This window comes from Salarias fasciatus, chromosome 15 (genome assembly GCF_902148845.1).
Source record: "Salarias fasciatus chromosome 15, fSalaFa1.1, whole genome shotgun sequence".
In the NCBI taxonomy this organism is placed as follows: Eukaryota; Metazoa; Chordata; class Actinopteri; order Blenniiformes; family Blenniidae; genus Salarias; species Salarias fasciatus.
In genome coordinates, this window is record NC_043759.1 from 15,386,849 (window position 1) to 15,408,757 (window position 21,909).

The 21,909-nt window shown below is 44.9% G+C and overlaps 3 protein-coding genes across 5 annotated transcripts; 2 read left to right on the forward strand and 1 right to left on the reverse strand.

Annotated features, from left to right (window-relative positions):
- The first annotated feature begins 461 nt into the window (after positions 1-461).
- Positions 462-12,639, forward strand: capn3b (calpain 3b). 3 transcript variants are annotated; one of them, XM_030109490.1, is made up of 25 exons: positions 1,078-1,180; positions 1,286-1,381; positions 2,090-2,417; positions 4,542-4,611; positions 4,777-4,895; positions 5,418-5,551; positions 5,865-6,033; positions 6,286-6,369; positions 6,458-6,549; positions 6,644-6,721; positions 7,398-7,558; positions 7,654-7,823; positions 7,905-7,916; positions 8,000-8,208; positions 8,322-8,358; positions 8,597-8,620; positions 8,743-8,829; positions 9,782-9,859; positions 9,983-10,040; positions 10,221-10,285; positions 10,524-10,592; positions 11,002-11,080; positions 11,261-11,377; positions 11,578-11,636; positions 12,010-12,638. In XM_030109490.1, exons 3-25 carry the CDS (start codon positions 2,106-2,108, stop codon positions 12,034-12,036), a joined length of 2,310 nt encoding a protein of 769 aa, XP_029965350.1. In that variant the 5' UTR covers positions 1,078-1,180; positions 1,286-1,381; positions 2,090-2,105; the 3' UTR covers positions 12,037-12,638. The 3 variants fall into 3 exon arrangements, 2 of the variants coding, with proteins under 2 accessions (XP_029965350.1, XP_029965351.1); XM_030109491.1 differs by lacking the exon at positions 8,597-8,620 and having other exon boundaries at positions 12,010-12,639; XR_003932946.1 differs by lacking the exons at positions 11,261-11,377; positions 11,578-11,636; positions 12,010-12,638 and adding an exon at positions 462-486 and having other exon boundaries at positions 10,225-10,285; positions 11,002-11,016.
- Positions 12,622-20,435, reverse strand: LOC115401359 (uncharacterized). The gene is made up of 20 exons (XM_030109488.1): positions 19,934-20,435; positions 19,782-19,843; positions 18,816-19,019; positions 17,734-18,645; positions 17,295-17,646; positions 17,127-17,175; positions 16,334-16,488; positions 16,130-16,190; positions 15,351-16,032; positions 15,216-15,265; positions 14,997-15,136; positions 14,783-14,917; positions 14,536-14,652; positions 14,279-14,470; positions 14,138-14,200; positions 13,932-14,051; positions 13,752-13,823; positions 13,594-13,665; positions 13,370-13,516; positions 12,622-13,210 (listed from the first exon to the last, which is right to left on the reverse strand). The coding sequence occupies exons 1-20, from the start codon at positions 20,054-20,056 to the stop codon at positions 13,154-13,156; spliced, it is 3,765 nt and encodes a 1,254-aa protein (XP_029965348.1). The 5' UTR covers positions 20,057-20,435; the 3' UTR covers positions 12,622-13,153.
- A 158-nt stretch (positions 20,436-20,593) lies between these two features.
- Positions 20,594-21,816, forward strand: churc1 (churchill domain containing 1). The gene is made up of 4 exons (XM_030109493.1): positions 20,594-20,742; positions 20,908-21,043; positions 21,306-21,376; positions 21,456-21,816. The coding sequence occupies exons 1-4, from the start codon at positions 20,704-20,706 to the stop codon at positions 21,540-21,542; spliced, it is 333 nt and encodes a 110-aa protein (XP_029965353.1). The 5' UTR covers positions 20,594-20,703; the 3' UTR covers positions 21,543-21,816.
- The last annotated feature ends 93 nt before the right edge of the window (positions 21,817-21,909 follow it).

A 21,909-nucleotide genomic window follows, 5' to 3' on the forward strand; every position in this document is an offset into this window, starting at 1 on the left:
GCGCCGCTGCTAGCTCCTTGGTGGCGGCGCGTTCACGGACTCACACCGGGAGTAGGCATCGAGAGAAAAACAAAACACCGCCGGCGAATTGCGTGGTGGCGCGTACAGCCGCGGTTTTATTGAGAGATGGACGCGTCTCGGTGTTCGGCTCGCCGGCCGCCTCGCTGCTAGCCGGAGACGGTTGTAGCTGCCCACCGCCCCTCTGCTGCTCCTCAAGACTCCAGCCCGGCTAATGTGAGCGAGCTACCGCTGCTAGCAGCCGCGGTCCTACACGCGTTTCCGGATTAACAACATCGCAACACTTCAAGTAAACTCCACAAGAGGAAACAGAGAGGTGTTAATGGTGTCTTTCACTGTATATCTCCGCTCACAGCGTCTGGATGACTTAAGGCTCGGTTAACATGAAGCCAGATATGATGGCGACAACTTCCAGATGCACACTGCACGACGAGCCGCAGCACGTCAGGACCGAGCGCGGGTTGCCAGGTGCGACGTCCTCGATCCCCCTTCTGCACTGTCAAATATTAACTCGACCCTGCATGGAGGTGGGAGTCAACCAAACAAGCCGTTTTAATAATCCGGGGTGTTTAAGGCGCTTTTGAGCGATTTGCACGTGCTACCGATTGCACTGTGCAAATAATGAACTCACTATTGGCGAATGGCTTGATGCCGTTGTTGAACTTTTTTTGCCAAGTCTGCAAGCGAAGGCCTAAGCTTCCAACCTTCAAGGCATCCCCTAGTAATTGTAATAATTTGACAAATTTGCATTTTTTTATTAAAAAAAAAGTTATGAATGATGCTTCTCTTGTTACTTTTTTGGATGTTGCAGCATTCAATGCATGCAGCTTCCTGTTGACTATGTAAAACTCAAGAATTTTACTTTGAACATTTCTTTAGCAATAACTTAAAAGATGTAACTCCAATCATGTTATTGACCTACATAACAGTTTCCACACTAACAGTAGGCACCACCCATGACAACCCTTCAGAGAATTTGGAGTCAATGGTTAACTCCACAAGCATTGTGGGAAGGAAGCCAGAGTCAGTCCTTCCATTCATTTTTTTCTACCGCTTTAGACATGGATGGAGACAGGTCAGCGGTGTGTCACAGATCAAACACTGTGGTCTCCTGCGTCAGCGGCAAGAACTTATCCGGTGAGCCTCGATGGCTTTATACGAGGTACAGATTCTCACAAGTGTTTTGGTGTGAAATATAATGCATGCAGTGACGTACTGAAGTTTTATGGTGACTTAGTGGTGTGACTCTCCCTTGGCTTCTTGACAGTGGAAAAGCGACAGCCTCTCCGGAGGTGCTGGAATGGAATCAACTAAGCACTGACACCGGCATCGAACCAGCACCTGGTTCTTCTCTGTGAAAAAGGTGAGAGCAAAACAGAGTATCACTCACATTCACCTCTACGGACAATTCTGGGGTCACTTTTTAGCCTGAAATGAACATTTTTGGACTCTGGGAAGAAATACAATAGACACACACACTGAGTATTCGCAAGATCATCACAGAAAAAGCAAAAAACATGGATTTAAACTATTGAAATTCCACTGATTGTAGTTGTGTTTTACTTTTACTGTCTCATGTCTCTCAAGTTCATCAAGGGTCAATCGATCGACAGTTTCAGTACCTGTGAGAAAAAAAAAGTGCATCAGCAGAGAGAACATGCAAACTCCACCTCAAAACAACTTTGAGTCTGGTATTAGCCAGGGTATATTCTGACTGTGGGCACTATTATAAATCTGTATGTTGAACAGGTTTCCAGCACAGAGTGACTGGAAAGCGAGGGTCTCTCTTTGAGAAGTCTCCTCCCCTCCTTTAAATGGGCCTATATTTAGCTGCAGAGCACTCCAGGGACACAACACTGAGTGGTGGTGTCACAACTCAGTCGAGGTGGCTGTCACTGAGCTGTGACGGTGTTTTCCAGTAAATAAAGGAACTAAAAGTGATTATTAGACACAGGGAGGCCAAAGGAAGTTTCTCTGCACCCTTTCGCAACTTTACGTACTGTTTCTGCAAAGAAAGCAAGAGTCGGCTCGTTCTTTTCTCTTTTTTTTTTTTTCACTCTTCTTCAAACAGAATCACCAGCGGCAAGATGGGAGATGAGACACCCAGAGTGCCTCTCGTGGAAGAAATAAAGGAGAAAGTACTTTATGAAACTGAAGCATCATCAGATCTGGATGCCAAAACTGATTATCCACCTGCCGGGGCGAACTCCATATACTCTGCGATTCTGAGCAGAAACGAGGCTGTGAAAGACGCCAAGCGCCTGAAGACTTTTCTGGAACTGCGAGACAAATATGTGAAGAAGAAGGTTGTGTTTGAGGACCCTCTGTTCCCTGCAGACGACTCCTCACTCTTCTACAGCCGGAAACCCTCGATGAAGTTTGAGTGGAAGCGTCCCTCGGTGAGTGCCAGCCCCTTGTCATCAGACAGCTCTGAATACAAAGGAGGCTCTGCCATGTTTCGAGAAGCTCTCTTCTGAAATCCGACAGTATTTCATCGCTTCCTCTGCAGCGTGTGGGTTCTGGGGGGTCAGGTTGATGTGAGTGCACGGCTGCCGGTGCATAGCTCTGGGTTATCACCTTCTACAGTCACAGACAGCTGACACTCACTCAGAAAGGGCTGAAACATCGCCACACACTTTCATACGTGTGCGACACACACCTTTCCAAAGCCCTTGGCGGGTTTCTAGCACATGGGTGTGATTTGTAGCTGTAATTGCAGCGCTTAAGAGGACATTTTGAAGATGGCACTCAGCTATGTTTGGCATGAAGGAGAGACACATATCCTTGACGTGTAAAACCTGCCAACACTCTGACACAGCTATGGTGATTCAATTTTAAATGGGATAAAGCCCAGTCATGAAGGTCTGACATAATAAAAGTGAAATTATCAATGAAATGCAGAAAAACATTATTGTCTAATTATTGAAATTATCCAATAAGATATTAAGAATAACTTTAATCTTTGTATGGTAAACAACATCCCGGACAGTCGCAGCTCACATGGAACATTCAGACGATGAAAAGACAAATCAGACATCAGAAGATAAGAAGACACACATCCAAGGACCCTCCCATCAAAAAGATGCAAATGATAACCATATAAAGAAAAATAATCAATAATCACTGATTGTAGGTGCCAGAAAAATGAAGGTTGATTAGGTGTAGTTGAATTGAGTACAAAAATAAGCATTAAAGGAGAGGTATTCCACTTTCTTTCCCCTCATCATACATGGAGCTGAACCAGAGTTGCAAGCTGTGACTACGCGTAAAACAGATCTCATTTCCAAACTTTGTGTAACAGAAATCATGAGGTTTATTGCCGCACATGACTGATGTAGCATAAGACATTCAGCTCAGATTAGTGATACATGAATCCCTCGCAGGGGTCACCCGCTGAGCAGGCTCTAAAATAGGCACATGAGTCGTGTTTTTACATATCTAGTCATGATCTGTCGTGTAATGGGAGGAGCAGCAGCTGGGGCGCCTCTCCTCTCTTCTTACTCAGATGTGTTCGTGTACGTGTTAAAGAGAGAAATATCACTATATGGGCAATAATTACCTGGTATCTCACAGTATAGTTTTGAAAAGGTGTCCTTACATTGCGAGCATGAGAACCTCTTAAACACACACATGCACGCACGCACACACACACTGTAAAAGAAGTACAATTTACACATAAATTGAGAACAAAACGTACATATTAACTGATGATTCCATTAAAAGAAATTTAAGTAGAGTCGTCGCTTGACCAGAGGACAAATGGCGGCTTGACCAGGTGAACTTTCAACAGACGCTTCGTCAAACAGATGCATCCAACGCTGAGGGTGACTTTACGACCCCTGTGACCCGACCCCCCTAAAGATGGTTCCTAAGCTGGCCTTCAGTTTCAGGATCGAGGTTTTGTGCCGTCAGTCAAGCCAAGTGCTGATTCTTAGAGACAAGAGTTGAAATAAAATAACACATTTAGAATATTTCAGCTATGAAAACCATACATGCTTTTAAAAAAAAAAACAAAAAAACGAACAAGCTTTATTATTTTTTCTTTACTTTTTTTTTTTTTTTTTTTACATTTATACAGAAGGCTTTTTTCCCCAAGTCTAAAAATCTGAAATTAATAGCATTCCTTTTACATTTTGGAGCTCAATCAGTTTGAAACGGTGGCATTTCAAACATAAGTTTTCATTTAAAAATTGAGGCATTTATATTTTTTTTATTTTATTGTGGGCTAAATTTGTTCAAACACACAAATACATATTTTATTTTACTTACATTTATGTTGAATACCTTCAAAAGGATGTTGAGTAACTAAAGTCATGTTTTCACAGTTTAATTGCCATTTTTATTTCCTGTTAATGAAGGGAGCTTAGTGAATTCAACAATAAGTGTTTCTTCTTTCTTTTGAGACTGAATGGGAAATATAGTTTCCTTGTTCTAGGACGCTTTTGAATCCATTAGTGCATGGATTACTTAATACTGTGATAAAAATCTTTTTGCAAGACACTCAGAAAGGTTTCTTCTTCTAGGAAATATGTGAAAACCCCCAGTTCATCATCGACGGAGCCAACCGGACCGATATCTGCCAGGGAGAATTGGGTAACATTTGAATCGTTGCTGCACTGACACTGAAATGCAGCAGCAAATAAGTTTATTTTACCTACAGATAATAAAGGGAAACATTAAGTCAGATAAAGTTGGCTGGTTCACGCAGCAGCGTGGTTTCATCGGTACTTGAACGCTTGGTGAATGTGCTGCTGACAGGCGACTGCTGGCTGCTGGCTGCCATCGCCTGTCTGACCCTGAACGAGAAGCTGCTGTACCGGGTGATTCCCCAGGACCAGAGCTTCACAGAGAACTACGCAGGAATCTTTCACTTCCAGGTTTTACATCAGCATTTCCTCCATTGTGCAATAATACAGTACATTTCTAGATTTACACCAGTGCATTTAAAATTAGATTCGTTTTAGAAGCCACAGCAATAAGAAATCCACAACTGAAAATGTGACAGTGAATTCAAATACTTTAAATACTTCTTGAGCTTAAATAAACAGTCCCTTATTACCCTTTTGTTTTTGTGACTGGCATACCAGAAAAATCTTTACTCTTTATTATTGGATTGACTTTTATGGACTCTTTGCCAGTGAACTTTGCAGCATGCTCTGTGGATCGTCTTATGCGTGTTTGCTCTTTGTTCACCATAAAAACTTCCAGTTAAAACAAAGTGAAACAACCAGTCCTCGACACACTTCAATCGCTTCCATGTTGCTGAATTTTTGTTTTAAACAACTCAGTTGTGGTTTGATAGAGTTTATTAAAAAGTACAAAAAGAAAGATCTTTCCCTTGCAGGTTTTGATGAGTTCCTGCTCCTTTGTTGTCCTTCATTGTTGTCTTTCTCACCCAGTTCTGGCGTTATGGCGAATGGATTGACGTGATCGTGGACGACCGCATTCCCACCTGCAACAACCAGCTAGTGTTTACCAAATCGTTCAGAGAAAATGAATTCTGGAGCGCCCTTCTGGAAAAAGCCTACGCAAAGTGAGTGGAGACAGTCACTGCCTCTGCTGCTCTGACTTCAATGTCTCATTCACAGACAATAAATAAAATAGTGGAACACCCCTGAATGTAAGAAGTCACCTTTCACCTCGCTGCCACATGCATTTTATGAACCGAAGTCAAATATGATTTAGGACTCATTCCTGAACGAGACAGATGATTAACATGTTTATTTTTGTTGGTGTGTTTACACTGAACAGGGAACTCAAATCCTCTCATGTGTCCTAAAGTGGCTGTTTAAAAAAAAATGGAGACCTCGGAGAAGGAACAGACTCTTCTGACCGTTCTCTCTCAGGTTGCACGGATCGTACGAGGCTCTGAAAGGGGGAAACACGCTGGAAGCGATGGAGGATTTCACCGGCGGGGTGACTGAGTTCTTCGAGCTGGCCGAGCCGCCCAAAGAGCTGTACAGCATCATGAGGAAGGCTCTGGAGAGAGGCTCGCTGATGGGCTGCTCCATAGATGTAAGTGCTGGCGGTGGTTTTCTGAGCCTCACAGCGACACAACACGCTGAAACACAAGTCAGGTATAAAGGAGTTGTAAGATACATTAAAACACACTAATAATAAATTACATTTTTCAATGAGAAGATTTAGCTTCATGCAAATATGGCACCATATAATGATAAAGTAATAGTTGCAGATCCTGTGATTATCTTCAACATCCTGTAAAAGAAAACATTTTCAGTTGGCTCTGACGTGTTTTGTGTCTGTTAGGTCTTTTCAGCCAGTGAGATGGAGTCTCGGACCGACCTGGGTCTGATCAGGGGTCACGCTTACTCCATCATCGGCCTGGAAGAGGTCAGACTTTCAGTTTCAGCGCAGGTGTTGGTTACGATATTAAACAGTTCCGAGCAATGCTGATTTTCTGTCGGTGTTGTTCTTCCAGTGTGATGACGTGTCAAAGAACGGCAGAATTCGTCTGATCCGTTTGCGTAACCCCTGGGGCTGGGTGGTCTGGAAAGGACCCTGGAGTCCAAAGTAAGATGACCTGCTAACCCAGGGCGCCTATGGGATGTGGAGAAGATGTTGGTTTTTATAGTCATTCTGGGATATTGTGTTTGATTTTCCATAGTTCCAAGGAGTGGTCGACCATTTCCATCGCGGACAAGGAGAACCTGAAGAAACAAACAGTAGAGACCAGTGAGTTCTGGTGAGTCAGACTTTCTAGCTTTTATCTGATCTTTTAAAAACATCAATAGTCCACTCAGAGATAAATATAGAATGATTAATATAGCATCTGTATGCAGTATGTTGTCCATCATCGTTATAAAGAATATAACTTAAGATCCTTTTGGACTGCAGTTATTTCATTCAAGGTGCCTCTTGTCTTCTGGGCCTCCAGAGTGCCCAGATGTTTCTGTCTGATGCAATACAGCTGTTCAAGGTTCATCTAATAAGTGATTGAATGGATTTATTTCCATGTATTCCTGATCAGATGACAGCTCAATTGCTTTCAACCTTTGCACTCAGCTTACTTCTTATCAACACTGGCCACAGATATCTGAGTTTTAATTGTAATCATGTAATGGGAGCATTAGAAGTCCTCATAAAATTCAAAAGTTCCTGTATGCTTTAGTCCCCATCTGTCTAAAAAACACTCGCCGTATCGACTTGGATGACAGATAAAATGTCCATCAGACAACAAATTGTAATGTTGCTGCCAAATAAAACATTTGGGAACAGGTTTTTTTTTAATGCTCCTCGTTATTTGGTTAATTTTAAACTAAGATCTTTCTTAATTTATTTGCCTCTAGCTGGCAGCAGGACACGCCACACTCATGCCAGAATTTCCTCGCACAAGATTCTCTTTCTGTTTTCCCCTCCAGGATGTCCTTTGACGATTTCAAGAAGTATTTCACGAAGCTGGAGATGTGCAACCTGACCCCGGACACCCTGCAGGGTGACGAAAGACACAGCTGGACGGTGTCGGTCCACGAGGGCCGCTGGGTCCGAGGCAGCTCGGCTGGGGGATGCAGAAACTTCCCCGGTAGGCCACCGCCGGAGCGTTAAAAGTTAAATATTGCACCTTATAGTGCAGCCTAACACATGCTTTCCCACACTTTTCGCTGCTGTATCTTGCAGACACGTTTTGGACGAACCCTCAGTACCGTCTGCAGCTGCACGAGGAGGACGACGACCCGGAGGACGGGCGGGTGGCCTGCACCGTCGTCGTGGCTCTGATGCAAAAAGGCCGAAGAATGCAGCGCCACCAGGGGGCCAAATTTCTCACCATTGGGTTTTCCATCTACGAGGTAGTGATCGCAGAACCTGAAACGCTTCAGCGGGTCCACGCCACGAGCTGATTTCATGTTGAATTTCTTCTGTCTCTGCAGGTCCCGAAGGAGGTATGCACATTTTGAAGAGGGGTTTTATTTTGAAATCCACCTTCAGCCAGTCGTGTTTGTGATAAACACACTTCCATCCGCAGATGCGAGGTCAGGATCAACATCTGCAGAAAGATTTCTTCCTCTACACGGCCTCCAAGGCCAAATGCAAAACCTACATCAACCTGCGGGAGGTGACGGAGCGTTTCCGGCTGCCTCCGGGAGAATACGTCGTCATCCCCACGACCTTCAACCCCCACAAGGAGGGAGAGTTCATCCTGAGGGTCTTCTCCGAGAAGCAGAACACTTCAGAGTGAGGACGGCCGATGCTGCTTGGTGCTATTCTGGGGCGAGCTGACAACAAGATAGATTTAGAAACCAAAAGATGAGAAAGTCATGATAGTTCTGTTGTGCTTATCCTCACAGGGATATGGAAAACACCATTGGATCCAATAAAACACAGGTTTGCAACAAGATACCGACATTACCACTGAAATAGATTAATTACTAAAATTCTAATATTTCCACAGAGCTTGAATCAAACTCACCAACTCACCATTTGACCATTCATCTCCGTATTTTTCTCCCATGGTGCTTTTCACCCTTTGGTTAACTAGCAGATGAATATTGAAGTGTTTCTTTTCTCCCTCTTCATCTCATCTCATCTCTCTGTCCCCTGCACGTGTCTTAACGAACACCAGCAAGACAAGAAAAAGAAAGAGAAGGTAACCGTGTGTTGACCCGGTGCTCCTCCTCATTATGGATCAGCTGTGAGCAGCTGTGTTTTGCACCATCAATAAATCACCGGATCATCAGTACTAACTGTGTCCTGTTTCTCGCATGCCAGCCCATTGTGTTTGTGTCGGACAGAGCTCGAGCCAACAAGGAAATCGAGCACGATGGCATTCTGGGGGAAAAGAAGAAGAAACCAAAGGTACTGTCGGGCTGCAGACACGTGCATGTGCGTCCGTGCACGCGTGCGTTATCCTGACCTGCGAGCTTTCCAGCCCCGTCATAACTCCTGACAGCTCCAGTGCTGAGGGCTCGGATATCACCGCTGGGAATGAAACAATCGAGTCTTAAGCCAAGTGATCTCAAGTGTCTCGGCCGCACCTGTTTTCCCATGAGGCCTCAGTGATGACCTGTTTTTTTAGCGCACTGATCTCCTCTGATGTTTTAAAAGTACATGTGCCGTCTCACACTTTGTGGTTATTGAATTTTCAGTTGAATAATGAACTTTCTGAGGTGTTTTCATGTTAAAATCACGTTGATGTAGATCTTATTTGATTATAATCTTATTTTGAAAACTTTTGATTATTATTTGAATTTGGAATCTAAAATTGTGATTTTTTTTTTTTTTTTTTTTTTTTTTAGAAACATTTTTCAGTTTCTGTGTAATAAACCTAAAATACTGTTGGGGATGCATTTGTGCGTGCAGCTTGAATCCAATCAGTGGACCCAATATGTAAATATAAAGCTTCACAATTGACGCTGATCCAGGATGAGAATCAGATAAAAGATTTATTTATGCACAAGAGGCGATTCAGTTTCCTCAATCCACCCAAACATCACGAATATATTCAGTGTGTGTAGAGTCGGGACACAGTTTAAGTCAGTGAATGAATAATTCAAATAAATAAAGATAGGAAAAAAAAGGGGGAATATTCTCCATGTCAGAGGAGAATATTTAACTTTAATCAGGTAATGGCTGCAGGATGTGGCTGTTCTTTAGGAGGAGCCTCCTGTTACGTCTCCCTGCTGGTACATGGTTGTGACGGTTAATGATATTTCCTCTTTTATAGACTGATCGTTTATCAAAGAAGGTTTTTTTATTTCTGTTTTTGTCTCTTTGTGAAAAAAAAATTGTTATTTGATTTGTCTTTTAGAGGGAAATGTTGGAGCCCGAAGTAGAGACTGAAGAGGAAAAACAGTTCAGGATCATTTACCAGCAGATTGCAGGCGAGGTGAGGAGGGGAGTGGTGTGTGTGTGTGTGTGTGTGTGTGTGTGTGTGGGGGGGGGGGGGGGGGGTTGTTCTGATGTTGAATTAAGAGTTGAATGTGGAGAAAATTATTTCTTTTTCTCTCAGGATATGCAGATTTGTGCCAACGAACTCAAAACCATCATGAAGAACGTTCTTTCCAAACGTGGGTGAACAGAAGATCTCACTGACTGATTTATGTGTGTGTGTGTGTGTGTGTGTGTGTGTGTGTGTGTGTGTGTGTGTGTGTGTGTGTGTGTGTTTTCTAAATGTAAAGCACAAATGACTGTCATTACTGCTGCTGCGTCCTTGCTATGTCCCCTAAAATGACCTCTCTTCTTTGCAGACAGTGAAATAAAGTCGGACGGCTTCAGTCTGGAGACATGTCGGAGTATGATCGCCTTAATGGACGTATCCTTAAAGCCAGAGGGGTGTGAATGTGGTGGAACCGTGCAGTGCTGCAGTGTTTAGAAATCTCTGCTCACATCGGAGAAATCCTGGGTTTGATTCTGTTTTTGCGTGGAATCTGATTGAATAGTTTCACATAATTGCATTTTTTAAAAGCGAAGATGAAAGTGAGGACTGTTAGTTCCCATAAATTAAAATAGAAAACATGCTGTGTTTTTCCCTTGAGCGTCTCCTTCCTCAGACCGATGGGACGGGGAAGCTGAACCTGCAGGAGTTCAAACACTTGTGGAAAAAGATCAAAGAGTGGCAGGTGGGACAGTTCCATCCCCAGTGAACCTGCAAATGTGTTAAATCTCACAATTTTTCCAAAGGTGGATCACAGAATACCTGATGAAATAATTAAGTGTATTGAACATTGGCATACGCACTTCTACTGTCAGTTCAAAATTAGTACGTCAGATTGATGTATTTCATCTTTAAATGTTTATTTTAGAAATACCCAGTGAGAATTTTACGCATTTTATGACATAAACTGTAACATTTTTATGCACTTTGCAGATTTCTTTTTTTCCATATGAATTGATTCATAACTGTTTAATATTAGCGACTTTAAAAAGAAGGCGCTAGAGTATTTAAAGGTTTTGAAATGTCCTTTTAACATATTTCATTGAGCATCTGACAACAAACTCTTGAATTTGTCTCTTTTTTTCTGTTTGCAGATCATCTTCAAACGCTATGATGTCGATAAATCCTGCACCATCAGCAGCTTTGAGATGAGGAACGCCGTTAATGACGCAGGTGGGCAGCTTGTGGAGTTTGCATGTTCTCTCCGTGTGCTCAGAGTACTCCTAACACTGCCTTGCATGAGTGACCCTTTTTACAGAAGTCACAGTTCACATACTCACTGCTTTATGTGGTGGGAAACAGAAAAAAACAAACTGATATGAAATTCCTGTCTTCCTCATTTTTCCACTGCAGGGTTTCACCTCAACAAGCAGTTGTACGACATCATCGCCATGCGCTACGCAGACGAGCGCCTCAACATCGACTTCGACAGCTACATCTGCTGCTTTGTGAGGCTGGAGGGCATGTTCAGTGAGTACAAACCACTTCCAGAACATATTCAATGTGAGCTTTCCATCACACCAGCTCTTTGTGAATACTTGGGAAACCAATTTTCCGAACGTTCCCTTTCTTATTTTACAAACGCAAACAGTCTGCATAGCGACAATCCTGTACAATATACGAGGCCTTGAAGGAGTAAATCTGAGGACTATCTGATGCTTCTCTTGCAGGGGCTTTCAATGCCTTTGACAAAGATGGAGATGGAATCATCAAGTTAAACGTCCTTGAGGTAAAAACACATTTTTCTTTCTTTATTTCCAATCATTCAGTTCAACAATTGAAGAGTATTCACACAGACTTTTCAGACAATAAAAATAACTGAAAGTGATTTTACAGCTAGTTGACAGAACAGTTAAAAAGTCTGTCACATGTATGCGTATCGATACGTGCATACAGGAGGAAGGGTGGATTGTGGGAAATGAAATACCAAACATTTGAATGAAACGTGTAAGATTTAGTTCCCTCCAGTGGAGAATGAGCAGATTGCAATTCAGTTAATCACTGTTAACCTTCCCCTCCTACAGTGGCAATAAATCTTGCGTCATTGTTGGTTCGTGGTTGAACTTTAACATGATCATGAAATCCTGTTGCTCTCTTCCCAGTGGCTTCAGCTGACCATGTACTCCTAGGTCACCGTCCGGTCTGCGACGCTCGCCAGCACGAACAGTCACTTCATTAAATGGTGTATTTTTGAACAGCTGTTGTGAAGAAACCCAGATCCTGTTGTCAGCGGTGTCAGATTTCCCTTTTCATGCAGTTTTATATTTGGAATTGTGTCTTTACTTGTGTGTTATCGGTCTACATGAGCGGTGAGTGTAAGGCGAACCTCCCTCGAGCGGTTTGGGAGCATTTCAGGGGCCCAGCCAACGGAAAGAAAAAAAACAAAAAGAATTTCGTGTAGAGTGAATTTAGTTCTTTGTAGACTGGATCTGATGTAAAATATTTGATGAAAACAAGAAAATAAAAGGGGAGTATGTGTATGTGGAAGTTAACTGATGACTATAAATCTTAAGTGTGAGTATGAGTGACATTCTCTCCTAATTTACCCTCTGATAGACTGATTTATGTTTTTCCAAGAGAAAAATTTAAAACAGAACATTATCATAAAGAAAATTACTCATGAGAAAAATGACTCAGGCTGGCATCATCTCTGTTTTGTCACTTTTTTGTAGAAAAACATTTCTAAAATAAAACATGAATATCGGTGGTGGCTGTTTTATTTTTTTTATTACTGATGTTATGACACAAAACATACTGCACTTTAAAATAATACCAATTAAGGCAAGACAAAGACAGCGGCGGGGGAAATGAGGACAAAATTAATAGAGGACTTAAACAGTGATGCCACAGTTTCAAATCAACTGTTTAAGTCAATATTTATCTATTGGTCGATCACATGGAGGAATTACTTTCAAAACCAGTGAGGGTGTTTCTGTGGCCGAGCGGCGCAGTCTGATCTCTTTTAATCCAAGTCTTCATTGCATCAAAAGAAGAGTCTCATTGCATAAATAAAACGATCTAAAAAACAAAATGGAAAAAAGAAGCCTAAAATATAAACAAAAGGAGACGTATTAAGGGATCAGTAGCAACTTGCCTCTCTGGTCTGACGGGCTGTGGAGTTTACACGAGAGCAGAGATGGAATTCCTGTTTGAATCCCTGGATGAAACAACCCATTCTGCCTGGTAATACAAAAGAGGAACTCGGTGAATTGTGACGGGCGACAAAGCTAATCCTCCTTCACTCGGTCACTGCTGCATGCTGCTGTCTTCCTCCACGTGTTTCTGCATGTGTTCAGGCAACTTCTGCAGGGAAAATTTAAAAAAAAAGGAAAATTATACAATTACTGCAATAAAAAAAAGACGAGGTTAAAACATTTTTATCATGAATAATACATGTGCTACTGTTTTTTCTTAATAATATGCATGCATTTGGTATCCTTTGACTTCAAATCAGCCGTTTACCTCTCTTATCAGCTGCTGCGTTGCAAAGTACGTGCTGCAGCCTCTCCAGCGACATTTCATCATCTGCAGGTTTGGATTGCTGTGGTCTCCGGCGAGGTGCTGCGCCAGGTGTTCGGGGATGCCGAAGATCAGGGAGCAGTTCTGCCACTGGAAAAGGAGTGGGAACAGTTCAGCCACACACGCTCAGGGAGGAGACACTGTTGAAACATGCGGCGGCTCCCTACCCAGCAGCGGTGGTTCTTCATCAAGTTGAGCTTGACGGCCTGGACGCCGCCGTCATAACAGCCTGTGTAGATCTGCAGAGAAACGAGTCGGCATCAACCATGCCCCCCCGGCCGGGAGTCGTGATGAGGGAGGGGAAGTTAAACGGTTTGAAACTCACCACGCTCTTATGGACAGTCATGCACATCACCATGTCGCTGTGGCCGCCGTAGACCTGCAGGCGGTCGTGAGACTGAACAGGAACAAACACAAATGGGCTTAAAACAACAGATCGCTTGTTTGAATTTATCAGACTTGAGGCCTGATGTTGAATTATTCCTCAAGCACGAGCCGAACGTACCTGCAGCTCATAAACCCGAACCAGTTTATCCAAGCAGGCCGTCACCATCACCTTCCCCAGGATGACGATGGCCGTGACGGCGTGGCCGTGGCCCTTGTAGATACGAACCAGCTCGCCAGTCTAATAGAAAAACAAAAACAAACAAAACCACAGGTCAGAGATGTGTTAAAATACCGATCAAATTAACATTAATGTGAAACACTCACGTGAATATTGTGCGCGTGAACCGACGTGTCGCTGGAGCCGCTGAAGACCAGGTCGTTCACCACCTGAAAAACAACCGCATCCTGTCAGCACCGTCTCGATTCGGAGGGGCGGGGCCGAGAGGATCTGTGAGGCTTCCTCGCCTTCAGGCAGAGCACGGTCTTGGTGTGGCCCTCCAGGGAGCGCAGCAGCAGGCCGCTCTTGGCGTCGCGCACGCTGATGGTGCTGTCGTACGACCCGACCAGCAGCAGGCGGCGGGCGCCCTCCTGGGCGGTGCCCAGGCAGCTCACCCCCCGCGGGCCGTGGCACTCGAACACGTCCAGCTCCTTCAGGGTCTGACGGGCGGACGGCAGGTTATTCCTTCGAAGAGCAGCCCTTCAAAATAACCTAAACCACTCACCTTCAAGTCATAGCTGAAGACCGAACCGTTGGCGAGGCCGGCGTACAGAATATTCCAGGCGATGTGAAAACACAAGACTCTGTCCGGCAGGAAGATCTGCTCCAGGCACTTTTTAGACTGACAGCAAGAGAAATGAAGAAAAGAAGTTCAAACGCTGAAAATTTACTAATAAGAGAAATCAATTGTACTGAGCAGTCGAAATTTAAAAAATGAGCAATTTTCCAACAAGTATTTTATTTTTTGGTGCCTTGATGCTGAAGGCGCGGATCATCTGGTCACTGGCTCCGGTGTAGAGGCGCGTGGGCATGTTGGGGAGGGACGACACCAGCAGACAGTTGATTTTATTTGTGTGTCCTTCGAAGACAGCTTTGCACTCCCTGGTCTGCACGGAAAAAGACGCGTAAATTAATATGATAGGAAGTGGAACGCGTGCGTTTTACTGATTGAACTGAGGACCATACCGCCAGGCAGTAGGCCCGCGCCGTGTTGTCCCCGGAACACGTGTAGAGCAGGCCGTCGTGGACCTGCAGGCTGTTGACGGGACCGGTGTGATTCAGAAATGGTCCCACTGACGGCTGCTCGTCCTCGGCAGACTCTGAAACTAAACTGGAGTTTTAACAACACAAAAACTCAACCCATGCTTGTTTTTTAAGCAGATGGAGTGCATGAAATCCGCTCACCTTCAGGGGTTTCGCCATCTTCTGCTTTAGCGGCGATGAGATCTGCTTTGCTGCAGGGTGGAGAGAAAGAGCTGGTCTGAATGTGGGGATAAAAACTATGAAGTTCAGGATGAGCTCTGGAAGCTGGAACCTCACCTGTCAGCGTCGGCTTGCTGCGCCGTCTGCGTTCCCGCAGAGCTCAGCTCCACGCCGCCGGGTTGCAGCGGCTCGTCGGTTCCATCGGGGCCGTCTGGCTTCGCCTCAGGTAAGTCCTCATAGTCCGATTCCTCGATGGCTATGATCTCCGTCTTGGAGTGGATCACCTCCACCGAGTTGTCGCTCTCGTTCCCTCTGTCCTCTTTACTTTCCTCTTCTTCGGGTTCGGTCTCTACGACTACGTTTTCTGTGCTGAAAATTCCCTCCGTCTCCTCTCCGGCGTCGCTCCGTTCAGGCCGCGGCTCCTCTGCTGGAACGGCTTCTCCGCAGTCCTCCGCCTCCTCCAGGATCTCCTGCTCTTCCTGTCCAGCAGACGGCTCGGTGGTGGGGGGCGCGTTTGCGTACGAGGAGCCGTCTGCAGCGACGTCGGGGAGAGGATCCCCATCGGCACTGCGGCTGGGAGGCGTCGCCGTCGGGAGATTGCACATTTCCTTCTTTATGGATAAAGAAGCGGCAGAGGGCTGGAGCTGGAGCGGGCCGACCGGCGACGGCGGCGCCGCGGCAGGCGAGAGCTGGCTCGAGGGAACGGGGACGCCGTCGGGCGGAGGGAAGGAAGGCGGCTGCACGGCAGCGGAAGAGGATGAGGCCGTCTCTGGAGGATGAGACGATCCAGAGAGCTCACCTGGAAGAAATCACAATAAAAACCGCAGCGTCAACATCCGTCACCTGCACAAGAATTCCGAGCGAAAGGTTTCACTGAGGTGTGAAGCGACGCTGACCTTGCATGTTCTGCAGGATCTCGATGCGTCTGGCTCGCAGTCTGTTGACCTCGACGGCACACTGAAACGAAAGCAGGACTTACGAATCCACAATCTGACACGGATCCTGATCGATCACAGAGGATGAAGCCTCTCACCCAACACCTCAGCTCCCTCTTCACTGCCAAAGTGAAATCGGCGACGATAAAGTGGGATGCGACTCACCTGCTGTTTCAGCAGCACGATCCGTTGGACCTCCATGTAGGCGGCCTGCAGGGCGTCGCGGGCCTGGATGAGAGAACTGTCCAAATCCTGCAGCGTGTGGCTCAGCTCCTCCTCCCTCAGAGACACCGTCAGCAGCTGGTCCATTTGATCCTGGCCTGGAAGCATTCAGGAATCAACTGAATTCACTCAGAAATGTAGTTTAAAGTCACCAAATTATTCCGACAGTGTCCAAAAGCCCAACGATGTACTTTTCCCTCACTTGAGACACAATATTCAGATTAAATAAAGCTTTTATAAGAGCCATGGAAGTCAATATGTTGAATATGCATCAAAGCCAAAGCAACACATCCAGTAATAAATGTGAGAACGAGCAACAGAAGGAGCATCTCACTCGTTTTGAGCATCTAAATGGCCCAGTCGTGTTTTCTTTTGCATTTCTTTGAATAGAAGCAGAATAAATCTGATGCATAAAGAGGAGGGTGTTGCAATATGGAACTTTAATTGATGGAATTCTTCTAAAAACGTCTCTAATGCTCAGTAAAATATATGAGACATGGATAAACTGAATTAGGACTTTTTCCTGGTAAACATATTTCAAATTAACTAAAATTGATTGCTACAACTTGAGGATTGAGTTTTAGCTATTTTACTATCTATATTTTGGCACAGTTTGTTTTAAGTCTGGTTGAATTCCTGCAGTTTTTGTGCTTGGTAGAAATAAAAAGTTAAAAAAAAAAAAAAAAAAGGTTAAGAATTTAAACGAGAAATGGATCTCACATATATAAGAAATTACCTCTGTTTGACTTCTTTCTTTTAGATACATTCTCAGAATCGACACCATCCTGCAACCACACATAAAAGTTAAGGCGCTACAATACAATGCAACTACATTTGTGAGGCAAAACTTTACAATATTCGACATGAACAGTGACAAACTCCAAGTTCTCCGGTCAGAACTCACCGCTCCAGTGTCGCACCTCCTCTTGGCGGGACGACTGCTGTCGCTAAACTCCTCGTCCCCGAAGCCAGACTCCATCTTCACCATGAGCCCGGCTGCGGTCCGGCTGCTGAAGCTGGGCTGTGCTGAAGCGGGCGGCTCCATGTGTCCGACTGCGTGAGAATCCTCCTCCTCCTCCTCCTCCTCCTCTGTGGGATCGTCGGCGTCGGCCGCGCCTTCGGGGGGAGGCAGCAGGTCTAAAGGACTGCCTGGAAGCGACTCCCAGTGGAAACCTTCGGACAGAGGGGAGTCCAGGTCCTCTGACTGTGTCGAGCTTTGCTGGTCCGCCGGATGCTTCATCATCTCGAGTCCAAACCTGCAAACGCACCGAGAAAAAGATGACTCTCCCACCTGCTGGATGCAGACTAAAGCTAAAGACCTTGTGTGATGCTGATGTCCTCACCTGTGCATGCCTTTCATCTGCTTCTTCCTGAGATCACTAGACATCTGACTCCAGTTCAGCTTACTCCTGGCTCCCGACAGGCGGAGCAACTTGTCCAGAGTCGGTTTGAGTTTGGCATCTGTGTTCACATGGCCTTTTCCCGGTTTGTGGGCGATCCGAACCTTGCCGGAGTTGTACAGCATGCGCTCAGAATCCGCCTGAGAAACCGTGACCGCTGCTCCCGAGTTCTCCTGAGCATCGCGGGTCTGTTCTGGTGTCCCGTCGGAGGCCGTCTGTTTGGACTGAGCAAACAGTGAAGTTGGTGCTGGAGCTGCGGACATGTACGCCGGCTGGTTCATCGCACTTCTCTGTGTGACGCTCAGTTTACGGGCTTCCCGCTCCGCTCGGCACGGCTCCCTCACGCCCAGCACTCTCCTGATGTGCCTCAGCATGGAGCTGATGTTCACATCCCGCAGAGGCTCGTCGTTGGCGGGCTTGCTCAACGCAGCAGGCCGAGCCGAGGTCTCTGAACTCTCCTGCGTCGGCTGAGGGGACTGGCTACTCCTGCCAAAGATGATGGCTCCACTCTGAGGGAGCTGGTCGTCGGTAAAGTCCTTCTCTTGTGTGCTGTTGTACTGCAAGCTGTGGTAGCCGAAGGAAGGCTGATGCGGGGCTTCATCGGACCAAGGATCAAACGTCTCGCTTTCAACCATTGGAAATGGTTCTGGGAGGGAGAAAGGTCTCTGCACACCCGACCTTTTGTTCTCCTTGTTTTGGACAACAGCAGTGTTGATTCCTGCCTGCTCTTGGTTGGATTTCCTCGCCCCTGACGCTGCGGGCGCAGTTATTATCCCTATTTTCTGCTGCTCTCCTGCAAGCTGTTTAGCAGCCACCTGCTTCAGCTTCTTCCTTTTCTTTTTCATGGCTTTTTTCCTTCAACAGAAACACATTAGTCAAACCTCAATATCTGAAAACTAGACATTAAACACTTTATCAAATGCAGTATTGACTGAGAAACTGGATCAGTATTCCTAGATTGATCCCCGATTGTCAAATGTTGTCATGCATCTGCGCATGAGTTTATGAACAAGTGAAATTCTTACTCAACAGTCTTGATTTGCTTGTTTCTCTCCACAATGCGGTTGATGGTCTCTGCGCTCAGAGTTTTATGCAGAGAAATGGCCTTGATATTTTTAGACTTCAGGCATTGCAGGTTGGCTTCGTGCTGAGCAGTCAGGATGTGCTGGCCATACTCATCCAAGCCCATGGCGGACACCTTGCAAGCATGGCATTCATGAAACGCACCGCTGTTCACGGAAAGAAACAAAAATCCTTTTATCAAAAATCACCAATCAGAGCTGTATCATAAAACCATGATGAGAGGCTTTTAATCTTACAGTCTGAAGAAGAAAAGTTGATACTGAATTAATTCAATACAAATGTCAAACATAAAAGCACAATCCACTGTGAAACAGCTAATGCTGTCATCTCATGCAAATATTTTCTCAGTGTTTATTAAAGGTTCGTTTATTACGAACCTTTAATAAAGAACTTTTAATTTTGGTCCTGCATGTTTTATACGTATCCCTGCTTAATCCTGTAATTGTAACCAGGTGTGTTGCACCTGGCAGAGACCTCAAACATGCAGGTCGGTGGCCCTCCAGGGCCAGCACTGGACACACCACATCTACAGCATTTACATCTTAAGCAAGTGGAGTTAAATTTTATTTGGATTTATTAAAAAGTTGTTTAGAAAACATGAATACATTAAAAGCACAAGTGGCTGCCTGCTGGCTGCTTGAAGTGATTGATTCATTCAGGAAGTGACTATAGTCCATGGCCTTTGCTCTCACTTTGATAGTTTGAGGAAGTAGTTTAAATCTGTTTTGTTTTTTTAAACTGAAGCAGGCTCATAATGACACAAGCATGTGACTATGGATCTACCGAAGCTATCCAGTGCGTTTCTACTGTCCATGATCACACTCGGCTCATCATAAAGAATGCTGTGATCTCAATGAGTGAAACGCACAAGCTGTTGTATCTCCCTCTGTGTGTGAAATGTTACTTACATCCCCACCACAGTGCCCAGCTCCTGGTGGTGCAGCAAGCTGTGCATATGCTCCTGAGCGTCCTGTAGCGAGGAGACATATCAACACGATCAAAACAAATTCAGTGAACATTAAACAGCTGAGATAAGAGTGAAGACAAAACAGTTACTCACATGCGTCCAGTACATCTTCCGACACAGAATGCAGTAGGTCTGTTTTTCTTTCGCGGGGGTAGGTTGGGGTTTATTCTTCCCACGAGGTTTAAACCCATGTTTTGGCTTCTTGACGTTTTCCATCTCCGATGATATGAAGACGACTGAAGCTGGCACTTAAACGCAATTTTTATTTATTTTTATTTTTTTTTACATCGGGACCAGGTGAGGGATGAAAAACAGTTCGTGTCCAAAACAAAACAAAAACCATCAAATTGACACTCAGTCAGCAAAACATGGTATTGATGAGAAGCACTGCGGCTAGCTGCAAGCTATGAACGCGTTCCTGTTTGGCCTAACAGCTGCACATTTACAGCATCGGCGTCCATCGGGGAAACCTAACGGGAAGTAAATGCCTTCTGCATTAACTGGACCACATTTAATATTAGATTCAATGAGTGCACCGATAAAAAAAATTACCGCACAGACTTCACATGGCAACAAGGCTTCGCCAACACCAGGACACCGCCATTTTTGTTTACGTAAATGCGTCCGGATCACGCCAGCCAATCGCTGGTCAGTGCAGAAATAGTAGATTTCCAAACATGAAGGATGAGTCGTGTGTGATATCCTAACGATACGTGATGTAAAAGATCAATTTACATATCTAACACGCTTACAGCGAGTGTCACTGCGGAAGAGGGGTTTGCGCTACAAAATATTTAGCCGCTAGCTGTTCGGAACTTGTAACTATTGGTAGATTTTTATCATTCAAATAGTTTTAGATTAAAATGTGTAACGGCTGTGTCCAAAAAGAGCACCCAGACCGGGTGAGTGGAGACAACAGAGAGTTTTGAGTACGATGTTGATGCTGTTAGCTATCTGGGGTGGTGGCTACTTTATTACAGCGTTGTTCCTCTGCCTGAAATCTTAGGAGTGGAATGATCAGTGCCATGTAGGAACATCACATGATTGTCTCTCAATGCCATTTCCAGGGTACCACCTGCCTGGAGGACGGCTCTTACCTGATGAATTACCGCGGCTGTGCCGCGTGCCACCAGAGGGACTTTGTCCTGATTAGAAACAAAATCCCGGAGGAAGATGACGGGGTGGAGATTATCACATATGACCGTCAGTGTTTCTGGCAGATTATTACAGCGTTGTACCAAAATAATAATAAATCAGAGCTAAAGTAACTACCACTTTGCACTCCTTTCCCTACTCCCAAAGGCCTCTTTGACACTAGGTGGTCATGCTATCAGATTTTTTTTTTAAAGTTTACATGAATATGTTCGTACAGCCTTTGCAGTACAAGTCTCGTCTTTTGTAATTAAAAATTAACTAATACTCCTTTTGGATTTTATATTAACTCTCGCCCTGTTTGTTCCTCCAGATGTCTGTAAACACTGTGACCATGTCATCGCCAGGCACGAATACACATTCACTGTTACTGATTATTATCAGGTAGGTGATTCTTATTAAACTAGGAATAGCCTCTGTTTGATTTTTTTTTTTTCTAACTGATCTCTTCTGTCGTCTCCAGGAGTACACCATGCTCTGTTTGCTGTGTGGAAATGCAGACGATGTGACCTACGCATTACCAAATGACCCCAGACTGGCTGCATTTTAGGCACTGAGTTGGAACGGATGTGCTGCTGGTCCCCTCCCTTTTCTGTCCTCGCAATTTCTGCCATGGATTCCTGCTTTCTGCATTTCCTGGGGTGTGTACCGGTAATACTCCCGAGGCGATGGAGAGAGCAGGCATTTCCAAGGACTGAGCCTGATTGTCGAGCATTTCTTCCATAGCCTGCAGCTCCTGCTCCCCATCTGCAAAATCACCTGTGCTCAGTCAGAAACCAATATATTGACAAAGAATTGTAAATAAACATTTTTTTTTTAAACAACCAATATGTCTGGTCTTCTTATTTCAAGACCAGACAAGGTAAAGACTGTCTGCATTGACCTTTATCGACAGAAACTTACAGAAGTCAATTAGC

Excerpts from the sequence above, each read along its gene's own strand:
- churc1 (XM_030109493.1), top strand. The coding sequence starts at position 20,704 with ATGTGTAACGGCTGTGTCCAAAAAGAGCACCCAGACCGG. Across the intron at positions 21,044-21,305 it reads GGAGATTATCACATATGACC|ATGTCTGTAAACACTGTGAC; the intron begins GTCAGTGTTTCT and ends TTGTTCCTCCAG. Across the intron at positions 21,377-21,455 it reads CTGTTACTGATTATTATCAG|GAGTACACCATGCTCTGTTT; the intron begins GTAGGTGATTCT and ends TGTCGTCTCCAG.
- LOC115401359 (XM_030109488.1), bottom strand. The coding sequence starts at position 20,056 with ATGGAAAACGTCAAGAAGCCAAAACATGGGTTTAAACCTCGTGGGAAG. Across the intron at positions 14,653-14,782 it reads TCCGCGCCTTCAGCATCAAG|TCTAAAAAGTGCCTGGAGCA; the intron begins GCACCAAAAAAT and ends TCTTGCTGTCAG. Across the intron at positions 13,211-13,369 it reads CGCAGCAGCTGATAAGAGAG|AAGTTGCCTGAACACATGCA; the intron begins GTAAACGGCTGA and ends TTTTCCCTGCAG.
- capn3b (XM_030109490.1), top strand. The coding sequence starts at position 2,106 with ATGGGAGATGAGACACCCAGAGTGCCTCTCGTGGAAGAAATAAAGGAG. Across the intron at positions 8,209-8,321 it reads GAGAAGCAGAACACTTCAGA|GGATATGGAAAACACCATTG; the intron begins GTGAGGACGGCC and ends TTATCCTCACAG. Across the intron at positions 10,041-10,220 it reads GAAGAACGTTCTTTCCAAAC|ACAGTGAAATAAAGTCGGAC; the intron begins GTGGGTGAACAG and ends TCTTCTTTGCAG.